The following is a 25,034-nucleotide window of genomic DNA, read 5'->3' as shown; positions in this document are numbered from 1 at the left end:
TTTGGTGTCTGCATATGGGATGGATCCCCAGGTGGGGCAGTGTCTGGATGGCCTTTCCTTCAGACTTTGCTCTACTCTTCGTCCATGTATTTCCTTTAGGCAGGAACAATTCTAAGTTAAACTTTTGAGAAGGGTGTGTTGTCCTATCCCTCAACCAGGAGCCATGTCTAACCTCTGGATATAGTCTCCACAGGTTCTTTTTCCCCTTTGTTGGATATTTCAGCTAATGTCATCCCTGTTGTGTCCTGGGAGCTTCTTGCTTACCTGGCATCTGGGACTTTCTGGTGGTTACCCCAAGTTCCCCATCCTCAATTGCTACACACCTCTGTTCAATTTCCTATCCCTCTATAAATCTCCCAGTCTCCTTCCACACCTGAGCATGCCCCCTTTTTTGTTCCTCCTCCTTTTTTCCTCCCAAGTCTCTCCCATTCTCTACCTCCCATGATTATTTTGTTCCCTCTTCTAAGTAGGACTGAAGTATCTACACTTTGGTCTTCCTTATTCTTAAGCTTCATATGGTCTATAAGTCGTACCTTTTCCTAATATCCACTTATTAGTGAGTACATACCATGTGTGTTCTTTTGTGATTGTGTTACCTCACTCAGGATGATAATTTCTAGTTCCATCCATTTGCCTGTAAATTTCATAAAGTCATTGTTATTAATAGCTGAGTCATATTCTATTATGTAAATATACCACATTTTTTGTATCAATTCCTCTGTTGAGGGACATCTGGGTATTTTCCAGCTTATGGCTATTATAAATAAGGCTGCTATGAACATAGTGGAGCATGTGTCCTTGTTATATGTTGGAATATCTTTTGGGTATATGCCTAAGAGTGGTATAGCTGGGTCCTCAGGTAGAACTAGTTCCAATTTTCTGAGGAACCACCAGACTAATTTCCAGAGTGGTTTTATCAACTTGCAATCCCACCAGCAATGGAGGAATGTTTCTCTTTCTCCACATTCTCACCAGCATCTGCTGTTCCCTGAGTTTTTGATCTTAGCCTTTCTGACTGGTGTGAGGTGGAATCTCAGGGTTGTTTTGATTTGCATTTCCCTGATGACCAAAGATGTTAAATTTTTTTTTAGGTGCTTTCGGCCATTTGAGATTCCTCATTTGAGAATTCTTTGTTTATCCCTATATCCCATTTTTAATAGGGTTATTTGATTGTCTGGAGTCTAACTTCTTGAGTTCTTTGCATATATTGGATATTAGCCCTCTATCAGATGTAGGGTTGGTAAAGATCTTTTTCCATTCTATAGGTTCCCATTTTTCCCTATTGACAGTGTCCTTTGCCTTACAGAAGCGTTTCAATTTTATGTGATCTCATTCGTCAATAGTTGATCTTAGAGACTGAGCCATTGGTATTCTGTTCAGGAAGTTTTCCCCTGTGCTTATGTGTTCCACACTTTTTCCCAATAAATTCTCTTCTAATAAATTCAGTGTATTTGGTTTTATGTAGATGTCTTTGGTCCACTTGGATTTGAGCACACACACACACACACACACACACACACACACACACACATATATATATATATATATATATATATATATATATATATATATATACATTTATAAATACTCATATAAAGCCATCTCAGTCTGTATAATGTTACTTATATGTATATGTTCTCAGGGCTGACCATTTGTTATTGGACTACCAATTGGTGTGCTCATCCCATAGCAAGCAGGAAGATTGTTTTTTTCTCTCTCTCAGCATGTCTTAGTAGTTTGTAATTCTTTGTGTATGGTTGAGAATTGGTGGGCTTTCAAGTCTCACCAACATGACTAAATATGAACTAAAAAGGTCAATAAACCTTATGATGCTTGGGTTATGATTATAAACGATGATAGTTACTGCAAATTAAACAAGAACACACTTTATTGAAAGGCTAGGGTCTCTGTACTCCTGAGTATAATGGTTTCAGGATAGGACAAGAACACCTGCACATCCATATTACTGACCCACAAAAGCCAAGTTATGGAAATTTACTAGGTATTTATCAACAGATAAATATGTAAAGATTATACATATATATATTTTATTCATCTATAAAAATAGTAAATCATGTTGTTTTCAGGAACTTAGATTGATTTGGAAATAACTGTGTTAAGTGAAATAAGCCAAATACAGAAATATAAGCATTACATATGTTTTCTCATATGTAGAATCTAGACAAGTAGAAAAGGTGAGATGCCAATAAGAGAGGGTAATGGGTTATGAATATAATCAATTGTGGTATATTTATATGAAACTATCATAATGAAGCTGGTTATCTTATATAATGAATATACACTATTAAAAATAGAATAAAAGTAAATTCATGAAAGAAAATATCATTAACTGAAGGTAAGCAGAATGTGCAATCATAACTCCTTACTTAGTAGGCAATAAGTGGCAGGTACTTATCAGGTGAATCGCCATCTACAATGGGATGAGGTAGATATTGTAATATTTGGAGCTGTCTTATGTTCTGGAACACTGAACATAAAAGAGAGTTTGAACTCATATGTGATTCTATAAACTATGTCTTTATGATCATGCCTTCTGCCTTCCAGCAGCATGGACAAATAATCGTGTGGAATTAGAAGAACTTAAAAGAGTTATCCACCACATAACTTTCTCTCCCTGGAATATGGAGAGAAAGCAGGGTAGAAATCAAGGGATTTTGATTTTAAGCCCAAAGGTACATTCATGTGTCACTTTAAAATCTCTGGGCTTTGGTCATATAAGAAATGACAGATGCCACATAATCGTTACATAGCCCACTTGAGTTTTGTCTGTCAGAAAAATGTATCCATGTGGAGATACAGCTTAGTATTAGAGTACTTGGCTATATGAGTGGGGACTTGAGTCCACCCTCAGTACAGAAAAGCAAAAGAGACCCTGGGCCATGAGAACAATGGAAAGGCAACATTTATATGAGCCCTGAAACTAGGCAGTAATGCTTCACAGATTCTGTTTCAGTCCTGTACTAAACTGGATATTGCATCTTCAGAACATCAGTGAGCTTTGTGTTTAAGCTAGGAAAAACCCTAAAATTCATTCTAAATACACATCTTTTCAAATAGTCTTTGGACTCCTTTTCATATTGTGCTAGTTTTCACCAATTAAGTGCATTTTGACATGTATTAATTTTGTGTTTTCCTGAGTCTTGATTCCTTTACCTTTAAAATACTATGGCTGAATTTGTAAAATATTTCACACAAACAAACACACACATACACACACACACACATACACACATATACATATACTGTATCTTTTTGAGTTTATATATATAAATAACAATAGTGATTTCATTGAACTAGAAGCTGAGAACACTACCTAGCATTTGGGATTCTTGAAGTGTCATGTACTCAGCAGACAAAAAAGAGGGTCACTGTACTGCCCTGGGTGAATGACCTTGTCAATAGTCACTACTAATTGTGGAGGGATAAGGAAAAATATAACAGGAATATAAAAGACTGTCCATTTTATAATGAACTCTCCCATTTTATAATGTGCATGGCTTCAGTTAAAAGTATACGGGAAACAAGAAGAACTCAGTCCAGGTGGGACTGCTAGTCCTTTGGACTGTGGAGGAGTTTCCATGGTAAACTTTTGAAAATATGTATCTAACACAATTCTGTCCTTTAAAAATAGATTTAAATCTAGTGAAATTTTAACTTCCAATTTTTATCTAACAAGGCAATAAAAGTTTCCCTAGTTCTTTCTCTAAACCTCCTGTGCAAACTCTAAATTAGCTCCTTAATAAATGTGAACTATGATTCACTAAACAAATGCTATATCAATTAGACAGCTACCAAGTGCCAAGCACAGATATAGACCTTGAAAATATCACAAAAAAACTTCTGCATTGTAATCTGGAGCTGCCCTTGGTGGTGGTATTGTGTGTGTGTGTGTGTGTGTGTGTGTGTATGTGTGTGTATGTGTGTGTATGTGTGTATGTGTGTATGTGTGTATGTGTGTATGTGTGTATGTGTGGTGTGTGTGTGTGAGAGAGAGAAAGAGCATTTGCTAGTGCGTGTGCATTTACCTGTGCATGCGTGTAAGTGAGTGTGTGCACGCACACATGCTTGCATGCCCTTGCATGCCTGTGTGTAACAGAATGGGTCATTGGTAACATACTGCCTGCAGGCCAAATCTGTTTGCTACTTTCTTTTAGAGAAAAGCGTTAATGGAGCACAGTCCCATGTATTTGTTTCATTGTCCTTTGTGACTGTTCTTTGTTACAGTTCACAGAGAAGTGTACTTGCAGAAAAGACTTTCAAGACTTACATCCTTTATTGTCAAGTCCATACAGAAAAGGCTTGTCAACCTCTGCTCTAGGAAAATAGTGTGCCATAAAGAAGATAAAAGTCCTGTGGAGACCACATTGTCTGCTTAAGAACTAGTAAGGTGCTCATGCTTGAAGGGAAAGAAACAGGTGTGCATGGTAGGAAGGCATCATCACACTGAGGACTCTGGCTTGTTTTCTGAGTAAGACAGAAAGCCAACAGAGGCCAAAGTGAGTGGCATGATTTGATTTTTGTCTTAAAGGGGAATTTCAGTTTACTATCCTCCCTTTATTTAATTTTTCTTTTTTATAATTCTTGATTTTTCACCTCAAAGAACAGCAGCTACTGAATTTAACTCTGGGTTATTTCTGATCCTTGATCTGAATTGCCCTTGGTTTCATGGCTCTAAGGACATGGGGTAACAGTGAAGCTGCAGTCTGTCCATAACACAAACAACTCGGAGACTGACCATAAGAAGGCCAATACTCAGCACACTATGCAAAGGGCACCCCACAGCTTTGCTTCCCACTTTAAATATATGTCCCTCATTTCAGAATCATCTGTGCTAAATGCTGGCTCATCAACATATAAACATCCTTTCTAAACAGCCTTTAGTTTGAGGGAAATGCCTTGATTATGGTTTTTAAAATGCATTTGTGCCAAACTGGGAAGAATATGTCCTACAAAGAATAATAGATGAAAAACTCCAACACAAAGAGGGGGAAAATACAACCTAGAAAAAGCAAGAAAGTAATCTTCCAACAACCCCCCCCCCCAAAAAAATAGCTACATAAACATAATTCCACCTTTAATAACAAAAATAACAGGCAGCAACAATCATTTTTCCTTAATATCTCTTAACATTAATGGACTCAATTCCTCAATAAAAAGATGTAGATGATCAGACTGGATACCTAAACAGGACCCAGAATTTTGCTGCATACAGGAAACACACCTCAGTGACAAAGACAGACACTACCTCAGAGTAAAAGCATGGAAACAAACTTCCAAGCAAATGGTCCCAAGAATCAAGCTGGAGTAGCCATTCTAATATCAAATAAAATCGATTTTCAACCAAAAGTAATCAAAAAAGATAAGGAAGGACACTGCATACTCATCAAAGGAAAAATCTACCAAGATGAACTCTCAATTCTGAACATCTATGCTCCAAGTGCAATGGCACCCACATACATAAAAGAAGTGTGTGCTCAAAGCACACATTGCACCTCACACAATAATAGTGGGGGATTTCAACACCTCACTCTCAGCAATGGACTGATCATGGAAACAGAAACTAAACAGAGACACAATGAAACTAACAGTAGTTATGAACCAAATGGATTTAACAGATACCTATAGAACATTTCATCCTAAAACAAAAGAATATACCTTTTTCTCAGCACCTCATGCTACCTTCTCCAAAATAGACCATATAATTGGTCACAAAACAGGCCTCAACAGATACAAAAAGATGGAAACAATCCCTTGCACCCTATCAGACCACCATGGACTAAGGCTGATCTTTAATAATAACAAAAACAATGTAAAGCCCACATACATGTGGAAACTGAACAAAGCTCTACTCAACAATGACTTGGTCAAGGAAGAAATAAAGAAAGAAATTAAAGACTTTTTAGAATTTAATGAAAATGAGCACACATCATACCAAAACTTGTGAGACTCCATGAAAGCAGTGCTAAGAGAACAACTCATGGCTCTAAGTGCCTACAAAAAGAAACTGGAGAGAGCATACACTAGCAACTTGACAGCACACTGGAAAGCTCTAGAATAAAAAGAAGCAAATACACCCAAGAGAAGTATACAGCAGAAAATAATCAAATTCAGGGCAGAAATCAACCAATGAGAAACAAAAAGAACTATACAATATATATATATATATATAAAAAAAAAACCCAGGAGTTGGTTCTTTGAGAAAATCAGCAAGATAGATAAACCCTTACCCAGACTAACCAGAGGGCACAGAGACAGTATCCAAATTAATAAAATCATAACTGAAAAGGGAGACACCACAACAGAAACTGAGGAAATTCAAAAAAATCATCATATTCCACTACAAAGGCCTATACTCAACAAAACTAGAAAATCTGGAGGAAATGGACAATTTACTACATTCTTAATAGCAGCTATTCTACTATCTATTGGCGTTTGACAATTTATGGGTTAAGCATGGTAATAACGGATTCAACTTCATTTTCCTTAGTAATCCCTTTTGAAACTATGAACCATTTGAAGTTAAGTATTTAAGATCACAACATTAATAGACATCTGAGCTAGTCTCTGTTGCAAAATTCATACTGCTGCCCACTTTGCTATATCCTTCTCAATATAAATGTTTCAGTATTTAAATAAGTTCCCAGGCCACAAACATTCACTTATGAGTGTGCGCCTTGGGAATATTATTGAATATCCCTTTAGTTATGGAAAATCTTCAAGGTTAGAATGAGTTAACACTATTTCCTTTAGGTTCTCAGAATTTTTCTTATATCTTAAGCCCTTATTTCTGATGGAAATAGGGATGGGTAACAAGAACAGTTAATGATCTTATAAGCTACATTTCACTGTCAGATTTTATTGTTCTTCAGTGGCTTGGAAACTTTCCATGTCTCACATAAAGCACCCAGTTTTAAATTTTCTTCACATTGGCTACTACTGCTAATGCCACTCATCTCCCTTTGTGTTTGTGTGTGTGTGTGTGTGTGTGTGTGTGTGTGTGTGTGTGTGTCTGTCTGTCTGTCTGTCTGTCTTTCTGTCTCTGTGTCTCTGTTTCAGTGTCTGTCTCTGGCTGTCTCTCTGTCTCAGTATCTCTTTGTCTCTGTCTTTCTGCCTCTGAAAATCTGCCTCTGTCTCTTTGTCTCTCTCTGTCTCTCTGTCTCTCCCCCCTTTCTCATTTTGTGGTAGAGTTTTGAGTTTTATCACATAGCTCTCCTGTAATTTTTCATGGAGTACATTGCTGGCCTTCAACACATAATAATCTGCCTTTGACTCTTCTTCCTGAGTGCTAGGATTGCAGGCATGAATCACCCTACCCAACACAATTCCATATTTATACAATGAAAGTATATCTTGACATGTATAAGCATCAAGAATATAATAGCTATTACTCTATTATATTCATCAGACAGCAGTTCATAGCATTCCTTCTCATCCTCCAATTCTTATGTCCTTTTTGTTTCTTCCTCTATAATGTTCTTTGAACCTTAGGGATGAAGTATTAATAAGTGTAAGGAAGGAATTGGATGTTATATATGATCATATTTCATTGTGTATGTGTATAAATTCTCAAGAATAATAAAAATTATATTAAAAAGATAGTATATTGGCTTTATGAATGATTCAAGTTTATGAGGAAGATCACACAAAAGCATCCAAGTTATTATTGCCACACAAATGATTTACATTTTAGTACAAAAATTGAAAGACTCTGGATATCTTAGTGGCACACTTATCTTTATTGAAACTGAACAAATGCTTTTTTAAAATAATCCCTTTTACAGCACATGTAAAATGTAATTATTTCCATATATTTTTACAGGTTGTCTTTTGAGTAAGCAAAAATACATCTTTTTTTTCTTACTTAAAACATGTAGCCAGATTCAAACCACGCAGCTCTGGTACCAAAAAGGCAACGGGTTATGAAAATCACAGTACAGTTTTAAATTTTTTTAAGTTAATCAAGGATAATTAAAACGATATTCACTTGGAAAGTACAAATTACAGGTCAGTCAACATTAGGACTAGTAGTTACAGCTATAATGAGGGCAGAAATGGGAAGTTTGAGCTAATCTGAGCTACACCAGTCACAACACACCATCTTCATAAATACTGTGGCTTAGCGGCAGCAATAGCTAAGTTACACTTGGGCACTTAAAGTCACACATAAATATAGCCAAAGTGAAAAAATATACATAGTATGCTAACTTGATCTAAAATAAAATGAGCATTTGTTTCAAGAAGATATACCAGTAAATCAATTACGCAATACACAATGAAACCCCCAATTTACATCTAGGAAAGAAAGATAATATCAAAGTGCACACCTACACAGACAGTAGAGTAGAAATCTGTTCTTTGTCACTTGTGTTTATCTTGTTGTTGTTTTCCGGATACATAGAAAGAATTTACAACCCACAAAAGGATTTCTTGGGTGAAACACTAATTACAGACATTGTAAATATCATAGCTCAGGAGGCTTGTTTTTAAAAACGAGGCAGCATTTTCCTGAAAAAGTTTGGTCCTCAATTTATTATATACTTATCACTATTGTCAGATGGCAAGCATTTTCAGGGTGTGTGTGTGTGTGTGTGTATGTGTGTGTGTGTGTGTGTCTGTGTGTGCATTAAACTAATCTTTCAGAACCAGAACTCACCAAATCAAACCATGAGATAATCAGCCCTCGAGAACTTGACCTTGCACATCATGTCTGAGTGATGTGTCATCTGAAAGAACAATGCTATAGACTATGGATGGGAGCTATTCTCATGTGATTCTGCAACACCTTAATTTTGTGCAGTTTTCTTCACTGCCCATAGAACCTGTCTTTTTTCATGTAGGTGCCAGAAACCCCACCCTCATGATTTCCCTCCCCCTCCCTCAATGTTCTTCTCTGTCGAAGCGATATAAAGACACTATTACTGTGTATTTACAAGCACAACACTTAGGCAAGAAGGTCCCAGGGTCAATAGGGTACATCTATTTCTTGTGGACATCTTCATGCCGAATGATTTTGTATGTGATCCAGTAAAAGATGTTGAAAATGAGGAAGGCCAGTGGGAAGGCAGCTCGAGATATGGTGTCAATTCTTTTTGCCCGATCCACAAACTTTTTCTTGATAGCATCTGCATCTTTTGGGGGTTGTGGAAGTTGGTTGGCAGGTGTAGCCTTGACAGCTGTGCCATCTTTCACTTGGAGGCAGTGACCCATCCCATAGCCACTGAAGTTAAAACGACTTTCACGAGTAACATCTTCTTCCTGACATAATAGAGACAAGAAGCACAGATTGTCAGTCAATTTTGATGGAAGGTTTCTTAGAATTATAAAGATGAATTATAGTTAACTGTTAGTGTAGGAGGTTCTTGAAATAGAGAGTGCTCTTTTGAGTTCAATTCAATTATTTATAGCATAGATATAATTCATTAACTTTTCAAGTAGAGAAATTAAATATAAAAATAATGACTTTGTAATCAGTTTAATTAATCAACAAACACCAACAATTATGCAATATTCAGTATTGAGTTTTCCAAATCTAGTTTACCAATCTATAGATTTGATTAGACTATTTTAAAACCAGTTTCCAAAATTTTAGTATTATACTATAAATTTATGAAGAGTACCATTCATTCATTCCTTCGTTCACCCAAAACATCTTTTCTGAATTATCATTATATACTTGCCCTTGAGTTAAAAACTTCTAGTACCATGACCCATTTATGGTTCAATTTTTAATTAACATTTGATTCAAGACAAATCCCTTAATTATATTGTTTCTCCTATGACCCCCTGGTTCATTTTAGCTATACAGTGGAGATTACATATTCATCATTTGTCATGTATATCATCTGTAGCACAAACACCAGTATTGATTTTTAATATTGATTCTTTGGCCAGTAAGAATCTTTACCATAACTTTACCATAGTTAAGCATACCATTTTAGTCAATACCAGTGGTGTTTCATGCTGATTATTTCTTCACAAATTAGATGCAAGACAGAAAATAGTTTTTATCACTTGGACTGAAAGGCAAATCACCTTGGAGACAAATGGGATCAGAGTGTAAAGTTGAGTCAAAAGAGGAAATCAAATGGTAGGATTTAATGACTTACTTGATACCAACTTATCTATAAATAGTCAGGGATCAAATTCTCTTTCCTTTTAGCTGGCTTACTTCTTACAGTACTATATAATCCTCTGCTGCACTTTTAAGCTTACCTAATAATGGTAAGGCTATGTTTCCCAAAATACAAAAAACTTTGTATGACTATTACTTATCATTGTTAACTACATGTCTGTAGTACCTTCAGTCACATATAAAAAGTGTGCCAAATAAAGAACTTTGAACATATTATGAATGTAAGCTCATCTGTATCCCAAATGGAGTGAGAAGGACAGATTGTACCGAGTGCATTCAAATAGGGTTTTTAAGTCACAGGAGAACCTAGATAGGTAGAGGCAAGAATAGATATTTTTAGAGAACTTCATTGAGTACAAAATGAAGAGAGAGACAGCTGTGCATGGATTAAAGAGACGTGTAAGCACTCCAGAATGGTTAGGGTAGATTATAGTTCACGTGCTCAGATGAGCCATTGCAGAAGACAGGAAGGAAAACAGATTGACTTCCATGTGTCTTACTTAGCCAGAGATTAGTACATGCTACTTCCCTCTATGAGAAATACATGCTGCTTGAAAATGAATAATACAGTTCTGTAGAGTCCTTAGAGCCTTGGTTTTACAACACGGCCCATTGTGATAAAGTGCTGTTGGTGATAATGCCCAAAACATGGCTAAATATGCCATTGCAGCCTGGCAATGACTTAGAATGTGAGCTAGAGAGCTAGTACGTGTGAGTAATTGTTAGACACTTTATGCCATATATATATGTATATATGATCTCTAGGAAAGTCAGACTAGGAAACAGAAGGCTCATTCATTTGATACCTTAGTTATTCAGTGATATTTATGCTTATTTTATTACTGTTTTAGAATTTCCTACTTGAGTGCTGCATTTCACCCCACACTTCCCTGCTTGAACTTCTCCCATGTGCCCCTCTCAAATTCATGGCCTCTTCTTCTTTAATGACTATCTATTGGTGTATGTGTGCGTGTGTGTGTGCATGTGTGTGTGTGTGACGCACCTGTGTGTTTATGTAAACACATTCTGCTGATTCTGTCTAGTGTTGTTTATGTGTACACAAGTCTAGGGATGACCATCTGAGATTGGATAACTTATCAAGGGGTCATCCATGGAGAGTGATTCTCCCCCTCTTAACAGCCACTAATGGTCTTTAGCTCTTCATCTAGAAATGGAGCCTTGGGAGATTTCTTATATTCATTTTGAAATATCAACTAGTGTTGTCATTGTGAGGTTTTGTTTAGGCGACCACAGTTTTAAGATTTTTAATCAGTGAAACTCTCTGTCAGACATACATTATACTATTTAACAGTAGATGTCCTGGTCCTCTGGCTCATTGGCTCTTTCTACCTCCTCTTGTGTGATGTCCCCTGAGTGTTAGGTATGAGGGTTATGTTGCAGATAGATCTGTTGGGGATAGGCACCCCACAGCCATTTGTTCTCTGCAGTTTGACCGGTTGTGTAATGGTCTTTATTTGCTGCAGAATGGAGCTTCTTTGACAAGAGGTGAAAGGTACACTTATTTGTGGTTATACGAATACATCTTTAAAATGTTACTGAGAATTATACTGGCTTATGAAAGTGAGAGTAGTAGGTTCTCTTTTAGAGTCCTTAACCTTAATGGCCACGGGGAGTTGCCCTTATTAACAACAGTACCAGGCATGAATTCTTCATCTTTCTTATCAACAAATATACAGTCAATAAGTACATTAATTATAACCTAAGTTCTTATATAAAGTAATTGTGAAACTTTACTTTATAAAGCCATTCTTCCTTACTGTGATTCCTGCTGGATTATCCTATAGAAGTGAGTTTCATGATTGATATTCCATGGCTTACTAAAAGCAAATGAAGTCTTCATTCAGCAACTAATTGTTGAGAGTTGATTTTGTGTCAAGAATTCAGCTAGAGTTTGTGAGACAGTTCATGTATTTGGAGGCGAGGAGCTCTACATGTATAGATTTTTAGAATGCAATGGGAAAGATAACCTAAAGGTATTATCTTATATAGAATCTGGCAAAGAATATTCAGCCTGACATCTGAGTAGTCCCATGTGCACAACTGCAGGAACTCAGTAAAAAATGGTCAAACTGGGCACAGATTGAAATGCTATATTTTTTCTTTTCTTTAACTGTGAATGACTTAGACATCTATATTTCTGTAGCAGCCTGCTTACAGGAGGCCTTCTTCTGACCCCACCCCCATTCCCTGGAGAGTCTGTGTCTTGATGAAGACCCAGTTTATGTCTTTGCCCCTCAGCCTTACCTTCTAGCCAATCTCATTCCTTTTCAGTCACAGATCCCCAGAAACACTTTTTACCAGGGACTAATAGCCACACCAGTCTGAGACTCGGGTAGGAGATTTTCAAAATCCTTCCTATTCTCTATTATGATCTCTCCAGAGTTAGTCTCATAGAAGCCTGCCTGTGGGGGGGGGTCGCCCACTCTACATTCATTCTCTGGGGACCCCATCTCTTGGAATGGACCCAGGGTTCCCTGAGCTCTATCCAGAGGCCCCTCTCAAGCTTTCATCCTAGCCTGTCTTCATTCCTTTCTGTCACTCACCAACCCATAGAAGCACTCTCTACTAGAGACTCCACAGCCACCAGATCTGCCTAAGATGCAGAGTAGGCAACAGCAACCAAAGAACAAAATATCTACTGCAAAAGACAAGACTAGATATCAACACCAAGAAACACATCAAACATCATAACTCCAGATGCATAGATCCCAGTGCAAAAGCACAAATATGAGCAGCAAAAAAATACATCCACCAGAAGTCTGTTTCTCTATTTTAAACATCCTGAGAAATGCAATATATCTGAAGGACAAGAAAAGGACTTCAAAATAGCAATTATTACTGTATTCAAGGATGTTAACGACGATGATATGAGTAAATCCCTCAATGAAGTCTTTAAAAAGCAGTTTAATGAAATAATGAAAACAAGACATAAAATCAGAACTTAACAAAGAAATAGGATCACTTAAGGAAAACCAGATTAAAATAAAGCTGAACATAAAAAGCTTCAGATGTCAGCCTCACCAATAGACTATAATACATGAAAGAAAGACTCACAAGTGTTGAAGACAAGTTAGAAGACATGAATAGCTCATTCAAATAAAATGTTAAATTGGAAAGTGTGTGAATGATTTAACAGGTCCAAAGTTTCAAATAAATGTTTTAAATATGGAGTAAACATAAGTGTCAACAATGACAGTGCCTTCATAACTGTCTGAAGACTTATTTCATGCAGGAAAGGGGCAGCACATGCATTATGAGGAGGAGGAGACCAACTCATCATATTGCTTGTAGGCACCCTCAGCTTTTCTAACTACTATACTTTAAGGTAGGGAAACTAGAGACAGTTTGTTAGGACAGGGAAACACTTCCCAGGATGAGAGTGAGTAGTGAGCAGGGAAAATTATTTGCTCAACTCTAACTATCATTAACCAGAATGGGAGTTATGTAAACACGCTATGGAGATCCAGACTGGGATTGGGATACTTTGGTCTTAGATGTTGCTGGGAGAAGGCTTATAAACTGTTGATCTCAGGCAGTGTACTTATGTTTTTCAGATCACAGATGCCTCATGCCAAAAATGTGAAGATTGCACTAGAGCCATGGATCCCTGCTGTGGCTGCTGGAGATGTTTGCAAATATGCTCCCGTGTACCTCTCTTTACATTCCCTGCCTGCAAGACCAGTTAGATAAGACACTCTGGGAGTCAGAATTTAGGACCTGCAGGTTTTATCTAGTGGTTCTAATGTAAAAGGTTTTGAAACCACTGGCTTTCATGAATTTTAATGTCTGACTTTAAAACGCACAGTGAATTTGCATATTAGTAAGTCTAAAATTAATTTTGAAATGGAAGCAACCCTTTACCATATGTTTCTCTTTATCTGTCCAAGCTTATTGTGCCTTTCTTCCTTCCCTGACTACAGAATTTCACAAATTTCTATTCTCCCTTTAAGACCATTTAGAAACTCATAAGTAAGCATATATCACTGCTTGAGTGAGATAATATTCATTTAAGTTCCTGAGTTCTGAAATAAAAATATGAGTAGTTAGCTAGTATCCTGGTTTTAGCACATAAAACAAAAAAGGCTTAAATATGCACATCCATGTTTCTTTTCAGAGTGCCTCATTCATAGAATTTCTCTAGCCTTTCCACTCACACTGTGAATGGACAACTGAAGAGATTAACTCATTCAATTAAGTACCAGAGGTAGAATAGAAGGATACTTGGCTTGAATAGCTTTATTTTATACATTGTCATGCAAACTGTGGGCATTTAATAGAAACTTGGTGAATAATGAGCAAGATGGAATCTTAAGAGGGTTCCCCTATGTTTGGAAACTATTTCTTCATTCATTCAACAGTTTTTCAAATATTCTTCTGAGCATAGTTATGGTTAATTAAATTAGTTCTTTAAAAATTGCTACCGCAAAATTTATCTGCTGTAGTGAGAAATTATCCACCAAATTCTTGATAAACAGGCGATATGAATACTAGGTTAAGGGTCTTCTTGTTTACTTTTATGACTTATTTAGTGCTGTTAAAGTTAAACAGAGAAGGTTAAGCTACCCACATCAAAGGAAATGGTTTTGATTTTGAAAAACATTATGGCAACCGAGTTAGATTTTTGTTGTTGTTACACTAAATGGCTAATTTATTTTCTAGTAAGTTCAGAACAAAATGTTTTGGAAGTATGGTAAGATTCCTATGTGAGGGCAAAATGGAAATGAGTGTTCTACTGAGTCAAGGGTAAACTGAAGCTAAAATAAAAACCAATTTGTATACATGGCCTGTAAATATGCCAATTAATGTAAGTCAGACCCTTCCAGTTAAGAAGGAATTTTTAACACAGCTCCATTCTTTTTAATTAGCTGAGAATTGTTAACTATTTCTGCCAATCCATCATCTTCAATCACTGAGCTTCAAACGCCAAACACCTCTAGCTTCCCTGTTTTATTCTGTGCTGATTAGTAACATTTCTATAGAAACTGCCTCATCTGGTGGATGGTTCAATGCATTCATTTGCTATCTCCTGCATTGATAGTATCTCCAAATTGGTCTGCCGTAGAAACTACTGCATACGCACTGAAAATCATTAGAGATTTATTGCTATTATTGTTTATTTTGTGCATCTGTTTTTACATGCCATTAAATGTGCCCGTTCTTGCATTGGCAATAAATCGAATCTGAAACTATCTCGAATTACAGCACAGTGAACTTGTTATAGGAAAATGATTTCAATATAATTAAAGAACATGTCATTAAAAAAATACTGTAGTGTGCCTCAAGACTCAGACTTTCATGTCCCAGTAAAAATGGAGGATTTCTAAATGCTGGGGTAGGGGAAGTATCTTTTCTTCACATTCCACACCCAGATTCTTTGGTTGGATCTAGTGTTTCTTCTGCAATAACTGGAAATTGCTCAGTTGGAACTCAAGGCTAGTGTGCCTCAATCAATACAAGGACGTAATGGAGTCTCTAGCCCTGCTTGGAAAACTGTGTGAGTCCAAACACAATGAATTTTCATTGAAAAAATCCTCCAAAAATGATGGCTAGATGATGCTTAGCTTAATTATAAGCCTGGATATTTTTATTGTCTTAAGAGATTTTTTCTTTCAATTTGGAGGGAACCTCAGTTCCTTCTTCTATATTTTAAGTTTCTATAAATTGGTAAATATGAATGATATATAAATAGAATTTATTGATTATGACTACATATTATATACTTTTATATGTAGTCAGCCTCACTGGAAGAACAACCTTGTAAATCACAAGAGAAAATGAGGCCAAGAGATACTACATGGTTTTGAAATGCTGTATTATTAATAAATGGTAAAGCTGAGATTCAAGGCCAGGCTGGTTTGAATGCACCCTGTATGATTTGGAAAACACTAGAAGTCTTTGACTTTTGTGAACTTTTGTCTAGGTCAAGCCCCAAGTGATTTACTTTCACAATTATGGATGATAAGTCTTATTAAATTTTCAAAAATGTTGAAATTAATAATAGAGTTATTATTCCTTGTTATTTAATGACAGGCAGTAAAATAAATCAGTATTTTCAGCCCTTTGAGCAGATTATGAAAGATAAGTTTTCTACAGGAAATTAATACCCACAGATCATTTATTTTTTCAAGATAGAATATTGATATAATTGCTTTAAAAAACCCCACAATCTTACATTGTGACCAAGACTCATCATTACCTTCAGAGTTTCCTGACTCAGTCTGCCAAATGTTGAGATTATATACCTGCCCCACTATGCATTCCTATTATTAATTTTTGGAGAAGAGATTTCTGAGTTTCATTTATGAACTACATGTCATTCATTTATTTATATTTTTTACCAATATTCATTGAAATTTTATTATATACAAGGCAAATGGTAGGGAGATGGCAATGAATAAGATGGTAAAAATCTCTGCTTTTTCTTAATGTCTGCATTCTACTGGGAAAAACAGTAATTAACCAGAATTATATACACAGATGCATATAACACACACCTACACACATGCAAAAGTTCACCTGCACATTTCTAAAATGGAATTCAAATTGTCAAGAACAACTTCCAAGGACAAATCAGCAACCTACATATTGGGAAAAAAACTTCACTAACCCCACATTCATTAGAGGGCTAATATCTGAAATATATAAAGAACACAAGAAGCTAACCTCCAAAAATATAAAACAACACAATCGAAAAAAAAAGGGGGTATAGAACTAAACAGAGAATTCACAACAGAAGAATCTCGAATGGCTGAGAAGCACTTAAAGAAATGTTCAAAGTCCTTAGTCATCAGGGAAATGCAAATCAAAATGACCATGAGATTTCACCTTATACCATTCAAAATGGCTAAGATCAAAAACTCAGGTGACAGCACATGTTGGCAAGGATGTGGAGAAAGAGGAACACCTCTCCATTGCTGGTGAGATTGCAAACTGGTACAACCACTCTGGAAATCAATCTGGAGGTTCCTCAGAAAATTGGAAATTGATCTACCTGAAGACCCAGTCACACCATTCTTGGGCATATACCCAAAAGATGCCCCACCATGCCACAAGGGTACATGTTCCACTATGCTCATAGCAGCCTTATTTGTGATAACCAGAAGCTGAAAACAATCCAGATGTCCCCAAAACGATGAATGGATATAGAAAATGTGGTTCATTTACACAATAGAATACTATTCAGCTATTAAGAATAAGGACATTATGAGTTGTGTAGACAAATGGATGTAACTAAAAAATATCATGAGTGAGGTAACTAAGACCCAAAGGGACATGAATGGTATGTACTCACTAATAAGTGGATATTAGCCAAAACAGAACAGAATACCCAGGATAAAATCCACAGAACTCAAGAAGATTAACAAGCTGAAGGGCCCACGTGAGGATGCTTCAATCCCACTTGGAGGGAGAAGAAAGCAATCACAGGGGGATTGAGGGAGGGACCTGGGGGGAGAGGAGGGTAAAAGGGGAAAATGATCAGATATTGGGGTGGGGGAACAGTAGTGAAACTCTGAACACCAGTAGAATGAATGGAAATATGCAAACTTTTGAGGTGAGAGGTTGGAAGGTACCCTCTAGAATGTAACAGAGACCTGGGAGGAACCTTAAATGAAATGCCCAACAGTGGGGAGAGGGAACTTGTAGAGTCCACCTCCAGTAGAAAGACAGGGCATTGGGTAAGTGATGGAGTTGCCATCTCATAGTAAAAAAACTCTAACCTAAAATTTTTCCTGTCTAAAAGAATTGCAGGGACAAAAGTGGTGAAGAGACTGAAGAAAAGGAGGTCCAGTGACAGGCCCAAATTGGGATCCATCTCAAGGGGAGGCTGCAAGGACTGACATTATTACTGATGCTATGGTATGCTTACAGACAGGAGCCTAGCTAGCATGGTTGCCCTCTGAGAGGCCTAACAAGCAGCTGACTGAGACAAATGCAAATAATTACATTCAACCAATGGACTGAAGTGGGGGATACCTGTGGTTGAATTAGAGAAAGTCTGGAAGAAGTTGAGAAGGAGAGGGCAACCCCATAGGAAGACCAGCAATCTGAACTAAACTGGATCCCTGAGATCTCACAGACACTGAACCACCAACCAGGCAGTATACACCAGCTGATATGAGGCCCCCGACACATATACAGCAGAGGCCTGTCAGGTCTGGCCTCAGTGAAAGAAAACACATCAAACTCTCCAGAGATTTGAGGTCCCAGAGAATGGGGTGGCATGCCAGGGTGGGGTAGGGGGTAAAGGAGTGGGGACATCTTCTTGGAGACAGAGGGAGGAGGAATTGGATGAGAAACTGTTGGAGGGAATAATGACTGGATTGGAAAAACGATTAAAGAAAATAATAATAATAGCAAATCACTAGATGGATGATTGTGCCAGTCAATAAGAAAGAAGACAGTAAAAGAATATCATTTTGGACTGAGGAAAAATATGACTGAGAAGTAAATGCTTAGGACCAACTTACCTGGAGGCTTATACCTGTTTATGTGTTAACTCATGACCACCCATCTTTCTACCTAAAACTATTTTCCAGACTATTTTTCTAAAGACAACTTATGGTAAATGTCAACTTTTAACCCAAACACTTGAAGTTTAAATTTGACATATTCCTTCAGGTTTTGTTTATATTTCTTTCTTTTAGCTAGAACAACTTTTGCAAATGTTCGTGGATTCAAAATAAATCCATTATGAGTCCAAAGATCACCTGATGTTCAGCTGAACATTCCAATACTTTATAAAGTAGCTGCCCCTTAAAGCCTTTGGGTGGGATCCCATAAACTTATCCTGGAGATCCCTCCACTGATCACAGGAGTCTACATATCTTCTCAAATGGACCTTTGACTTGCTTCTAATCAGCAGAATCTGATGAAACTGAAACTAAGTAATTTCAGAAGCTTGGCATTTCATTCTGGCTTGCTGGAATGTATACTTAGACCTATGAGTCAGTTGTCTAGCTTCTTTGAGTCAATTAAAATGTATAAAAAATAATGAGCCCATGTGGAGAGATCAAATAAACAAACTTGGACACTAGATGAGAAGAGAAAGATGTCTGGCCAGCTCCCATGTGTTTCAGCTCCTTCTACCATCAAACTGTACCCAAAGTCACACCCTAAGCTGAAATGACTCAGGCAGGACCTTCCAAATTCTTGACACATGGACACTGTGAGAAAAAAAGAGCTAAATATATAATATTGTTATTTTAAGTCATAAAGATTTGGGGTGATTTATCATATAGTAACAAATAGCTATTACATAATCAGTAGTATGCTCCAAAGCTAAATGTTGTAGCATTGTATCTGGGACCAGGTGCCAGGCAGATGCTGGAAGAGGCTCAGTGACATGGTTGGAAGACTGGAAGGGGAAGGAAGCACTTACTGTTGCAATGTAGGAAAGGGTGGACAGTTCACTCACTATATCTTGTGCTAACATGAAAATAGAAAATACATATTGTAAATCCAGCTACAGAGATTTCCAGATAGAATATTATGGGTATTAAATGTACAGCTAGAAGTTAGAAGATATATAAAGGATTAACAGTGGGTCTGTAAAACTCAAGAAATATCTAAACAAGTTCCTTATGACTTCAACTGACAGCAAGTCTTACTAGAACTTACTAGAGTATGCCTGGAAGATTCTGTCCTTCAAACAGCAAACTGCTAAGAACACCGAGGGTCTGTGGCACAGAAGCCTTATACGGAAGGAACCTGTGGTCAAGAATGTTAGCTTTCTTTCTGTTTTCGTATTATTGTCTCACTGAGTAACCAGAGTTTCCACAAACTCACAATCCTCTTGTCCCAGTCCCTGCTGTGCATAGAATACAGGTGATCACCACCATGCCTGCTCAGGAAAGGCTTATCTTTAATTGACAAGTAATAACAATGTGGACTTATGGAGAATAATGTAAGGTTTTGATAAATGTATCACTTGGAAGGTTTGCATCAAGTTAAATCATCCTGTAGCATATTTATCATTTGGGGGGATAATAGCATCTACATAGTTGTCTTAGCCATTATAAAATACATTACACATAATTTTTAATTTAAGCATGCTGTGCAGTACATCTCTAAAATCTGCTCTTGTCAAATAGATACTGGGCTTATCCTGAAGAAATTTGTGGATATGGCTTGTGTGTAATGACATGAATTATAAATTGATATCCCCAAAGCTCCAACAGGTAAGAGACTTCTATCTGCTTGGCTTGAAAGCAACAAAGATGATAGAAAATGAAAAGACTTTTTGAGCCCTTAATCTTCTGATGGTGGGGAAAATAGTTTAAAAGAGCCTCTTAGTTATAAACAAATGTTGTGTCTTAGTAAGAAACACCACTAAAATAACAGAATAAACCCTCAGAGAACAGAGAGGAAAACCATAGCAAACAACTCCCAAAGATACATCCCTAGTCAGGGACTTGCTAACTCCAGCATTTCCATATTCTAGAATTGCCATTAATCAATGATTGCTTTGTATTACTTATTTTCCCTGATTTTGAATAGAAGTGTAGCAATACATATATCTCTATATTGTTTGTTGGATATTCTGGGCAGATATTTCATTTCTCAGGTCACAAGGTTTCATAGCAAGTTCTGCTCACAGAGCTTAACCTGAGGTGTCTTCTCTGAGGTAAAGGATAAGATCTGAGTTTTGAAATGTGTTTTAATTCGATAACTGTATTCACTTTCATTGGTGGAGGCTTCTTATCCATTATCAGTTAGTTTTTCTTATGTAGAAAATGGCAACATTAACAACACCAACAAAAGAAAAACAGCTTTCTAGTTTACTATTCATGTAGATGTGCATTTCTTCGGTCATTGAGACTAAAAGCAAGTATGATCTGTGTGCCTGAGAGAAGTCATCTTTGACAAAAGGATACTGGAGAAGAATTTGTCAAAGATGACTTCTATCACATCTCCCATACATATGTTTTCTTTGATGAGACTTTGAAACTCTTCCTGCAGAGTGTTAGGGATCTATATTCCCACATACTGAGTCGGGAAAGCCTGTGACATGCTTCTAGCTGAAAGAATGCAGTAGGATGACACTTTATGAATTCCCCTGATAGTGTGCAAAAAGAGACAGAGCTTCTTCCTGTACCGTGGCTCGCCTGTGCTTGGTCTCAGGAGCTAGCATATGAAAAGCTCAGCTACCCTGCAGCTGCCACATTAAAAGGAACCTAACATGTGTGGTAAGGTCAAATATGGGCTCTCTAATTAGCAGTCCTAGTCCCAAGAGCTCCCAATCTAGACACCTGACATGTGAGTGAATAAGTTTACGGATGCCTAACTCCCAGTTGTCAAATAAGAGACGACCTTTGAGTCTTCCAGCTGAGACTTCAGAAATCATATAGCAGTAAAAAGTCAACCTTATCCTGCTCGTTCCAAACTCCCAACCACAGCACTATGTTGGTTGTTTGTGTCATTGAGTATGAAGTGATTTATAACACTAAGATACTATAACAGGCTGTTTGGGTCATTGGTTTGCCAATTTTTCAGTTTTAATGGCTAGTACTTAATCTTGGCATAAAATAAAATTAGAAACATTATGAAAATATAGGCATGAGTGAGTCCCTGATTCTGGTTTTTTTTTTTTTTTTTCAGATTTAAAAGTTGGTTGTCCAGTGCCAAATGGTCAGCACTAAACACACACATATAAGCAATATTATACAGATCGAGAAGGTTGTATTTAGGAATATATATGTATATGCATATGCATGTATGTATGCAAAAACATTTAGTGGAAAAAAGAGGCCATGGATTTGAAGGAGAGTTGGGAGGGGCATACGGGAGGGTTTGGAAGGAGGAAAGAGAAGGAAGAAATGTAAATATAGTATAATTTCAAAAATAAAACAAACATAAAAACACCTAAGATAGACATAAAAATGGCAATCTCTAGGGCTGTGTAGATGGTTCAGCAGTTAGGAGTGCTTACTGCTCTTGTAGATGACTAAGCATCAATTCCCTGCACCAGCCCTATTAGGTAGCTCACAATTGCCTGTAATTCGAGTTCTAGGGAATCTAATGCCCTGTAGCCTTTGAGGGCACCTGCATGCTGTGGTGCCATAAACCCCCCCCTCTCTCTCTCTCTCTCTGTCTCTGTCTCTTTCCCTCTCTATCTCTGTCCTCTCTGTCTCCCTTTCTCTCTCTCACACACACACTCATAAAAATCATAAGCAAATCTTTTTTTGGAACGTCAATCTAAAAACAACAATGGTGAAAATTGTTCTGTAAGCCATGACAGGTAATCTGGCCTCTCTGAGATGAGCTGCCTGTATCTTTCCTTAGTTATCTGAGATTCAGCATCATTGCCTTAGGCTCCAGTATTCACCCTGTTAGAGAAATCATACTACTGAAGAACTAATATATTTTTTTTGATAGAGAATGTTAACTCCTGCTCAAAAAGTACACTTCTTGCTTCACCTCTAAAATGGTAGCACAAATGAACCAATGTCATAACCTGATATTTTCAAGGTAATAATTTCCAAGAATGACATTTTATTCATCAGTCAATTTCTGTTACAAGATAAAGTACAAGTGTGTTTCTTTGTGAAATATATATCTGAGCTACACAAAAGATATAAATTTGTGTGTAATCTCTTTGATATTGGATTCAGAACTGGGTTTCTAATATGTACTTAATAAATCCTTGGTAAGTCCTTGTTGATTGCCTGGTGGATTTTTTTTAACTTTGTAGATCGACTTGACATTTGCTACTAAACCCTAGTTCACTTAATTCTAGATTTGACCCACATAAAGTGATTTATACTCAACCCTATCTACAACGTTTATGTTCTATATAGTTAAACGTAATCACAGTTTAAACACTGTAGTAGGAAATATTCTAAACAACAAAGGAAAATATGTACACATGAATATTAAGGCAGGCAGATTTATAGGCAATGATTGCAAAAGGACTGATGACTGTGCTCTTCAAATACTTTAGACATTCCAATATAAAACTATCAGTCACAGGTAAAACTTGGCATGGCAATATCTGTAAGAATTAAGACAAGATCATGGGATCAATATCCACTTTTTGGTTTACTTTGTTCAGTAAAGAAGCTATCAAAGAGACAAAAAGAAGAGAAATGGAAGTATCTCTTAGATGTGACTGGCTATTTTTTTTTACCTTGATCCACTGAAACCTTCATTGCACTCAGATCTTCCAATGGAGGATGCTGCAACCATTAGTTCTACTTATCAATCAATGCTGATGTTTAATAAAGAAACTCTTATAATAGAGTAAGCACTGGAAACGCAATGATGAATAATAACCACTTTGAAACATTTGTTATCTTTTTAAAATATGAAGATTTTTAGATATCTAAATACAGTATGAGAGATTATTGATACACGGAGCCAAAGATATGGGGTATTTAGGTGAGCACTAGTTATCCAAAGTTTATGAGGGTATTTATGGTACTAACACTAATTTATACAAGGCTATATGTAAATCATCAGTGATACACTCTTGCCCCTAGTATAACTGTAGGGGCCAGTTAGGGTTTTAATGCTTATTTTCATTTTTTTCTTTTGTATTATTTATTTTTTTCTCATTCATATTAAAGAACAGGTGGTAAAGAGCTCTAGATTCTGATAGCTGACTTCTATGATTGGCATCACTCAGCAGAAGCTGACTTTCTGGGATAGTACCCAAGTCACTTCTGTAACAGTACTCCCTGGGACATTTCCTGGATCCAAATAGTCAGTTATTTTGTTGAGAATAAGACTTTTGATTCTGAATAATGGCTCTTCATGGAGGAAATGAGGGAGAGAGCAATTGTCTCCTATGTGATAGTTTTCTCTTCATCTAATGCAGCCCTTTCTATACCTCCTAGGTCAATTGTTCTCTCAAAGAATTTCTAACCTTTCTCTCTTAATCTAGATCCAGTCTTCTGGACATTTCAGAAAGTAGAAGAAAACCCCGGTCTGAAAGCCAAATGGCTTAGGGGAAATTGGAATCTTTTTTACTTCAGAGCTTTGAGTTTGTAATTGGGGAAAACTTGATAAAACACATCACAGTTACTAAAGAACCAAGTTACTTTTTATCAGTATTTACTGGGCACAATGTTAAGCTAACGATCACCCAAGTTATATAAAATTTTGATCTGCTTTATTAATACTCTCAGAAGAAAATGCACACTTTGTAAAACAAAATGCATGAGAGAGTTATTCCAGAATATAGAAATATGTTTGCATATGAATCTATTTTAAGCTGAAAGATTAAAGATAGGCAAATGAAAAGTTGATATGTGCTAGATGTTAGCAAATATTTCACTAAATAGGTTAGACTTTATCTATTACTAACCACAGTAAAGACTAGGAAGTATTTATATAATATTAGAGGATTCGAACTCATATACCATCTATTTGAGTTTGGCAAAGAAAGGGAAACCTCTATAAACCTGTGACTATTGCTAAACATTTGTGTTAAGTCTTAACATTCTGGTTCAACAGAACTTTATCTTTCAAAAATATCTTTAAACAAATGAATACCTTCATGGTGAAGCTGTCTATCATTTAGATGCTATTATGCAAAATTTCTTCCATTGACTATATTATAGATGCTATTTTTATGAGCTATATGAAAAATCACCAGGGTCTCTTCCTCATTGCCAATAAGAAGGGGAAATAGCAAGGGAGGACAAAAAGAACTCAGTTGTAAGTATGAGCACTATATTGATTACTTCTGAGTCACTGTGACCATGTTGTCTGAAGATGCTTTAATGGAGGAAGGATTAACTTTCAGAAGATTCAAATCATCATGGTAAAGACAGCATAAAAACAGCTTACATTATGTCAAACAAGAAAAACAGACACACATATGCACACACACACACACACACACACACACACACACACA

At 36.7% G+C, this 25,034-nt stretch overlaps 1 protein-coding gene across 3 annotated transcripts in view; it reads right to left on the bottom strand.

Moving 5' to 3' along the window:
* Positions 1 to 7,736: 7,736 nt before the first annotated feature.
* The window catches only part of Glra2 (glycine receptor alpha 2), a 186,455-nt gene continuing 169,157 nt past the window's right edge, over positions 7,737 to 25,034 (bottom strand). For all 3 annotated transcript variants that reach the window (XM_076918275.1, XM_034486206.2, XM_034486207.2), the window contains exon 10: positions 7,737 to 9,276. In XM_076918275.1, the coding sequence (XP_076774390.1) occupies positions 8,998 to 9,276 (279 nt within the window). In that variant the 3' untranslated portion in view covers positions 7,737 to 8,997. The remainder of the gene's footprint in view (positions 9,277 to 25,034) is intronic.

This window comes from Arvicanthis niloticus, chromosome X (genome assembly GCF_011762505.2).
Source record: "Arvicanthis niloticus isolate mArvNil1 chromosome X, mArvNil1.pat.X, whole genome shotgun sequence".
In the NCBI taxonomy this organism is placed as follows: Eukaryota; Metazoa; Chordata; class Mammalia; order Rodentia; family Muridae; genus Arvicanthis; species Arvicanthis niloticus.
This window is presented reverse-complemented; position numbering and strand designations above follow the sequence as displayed.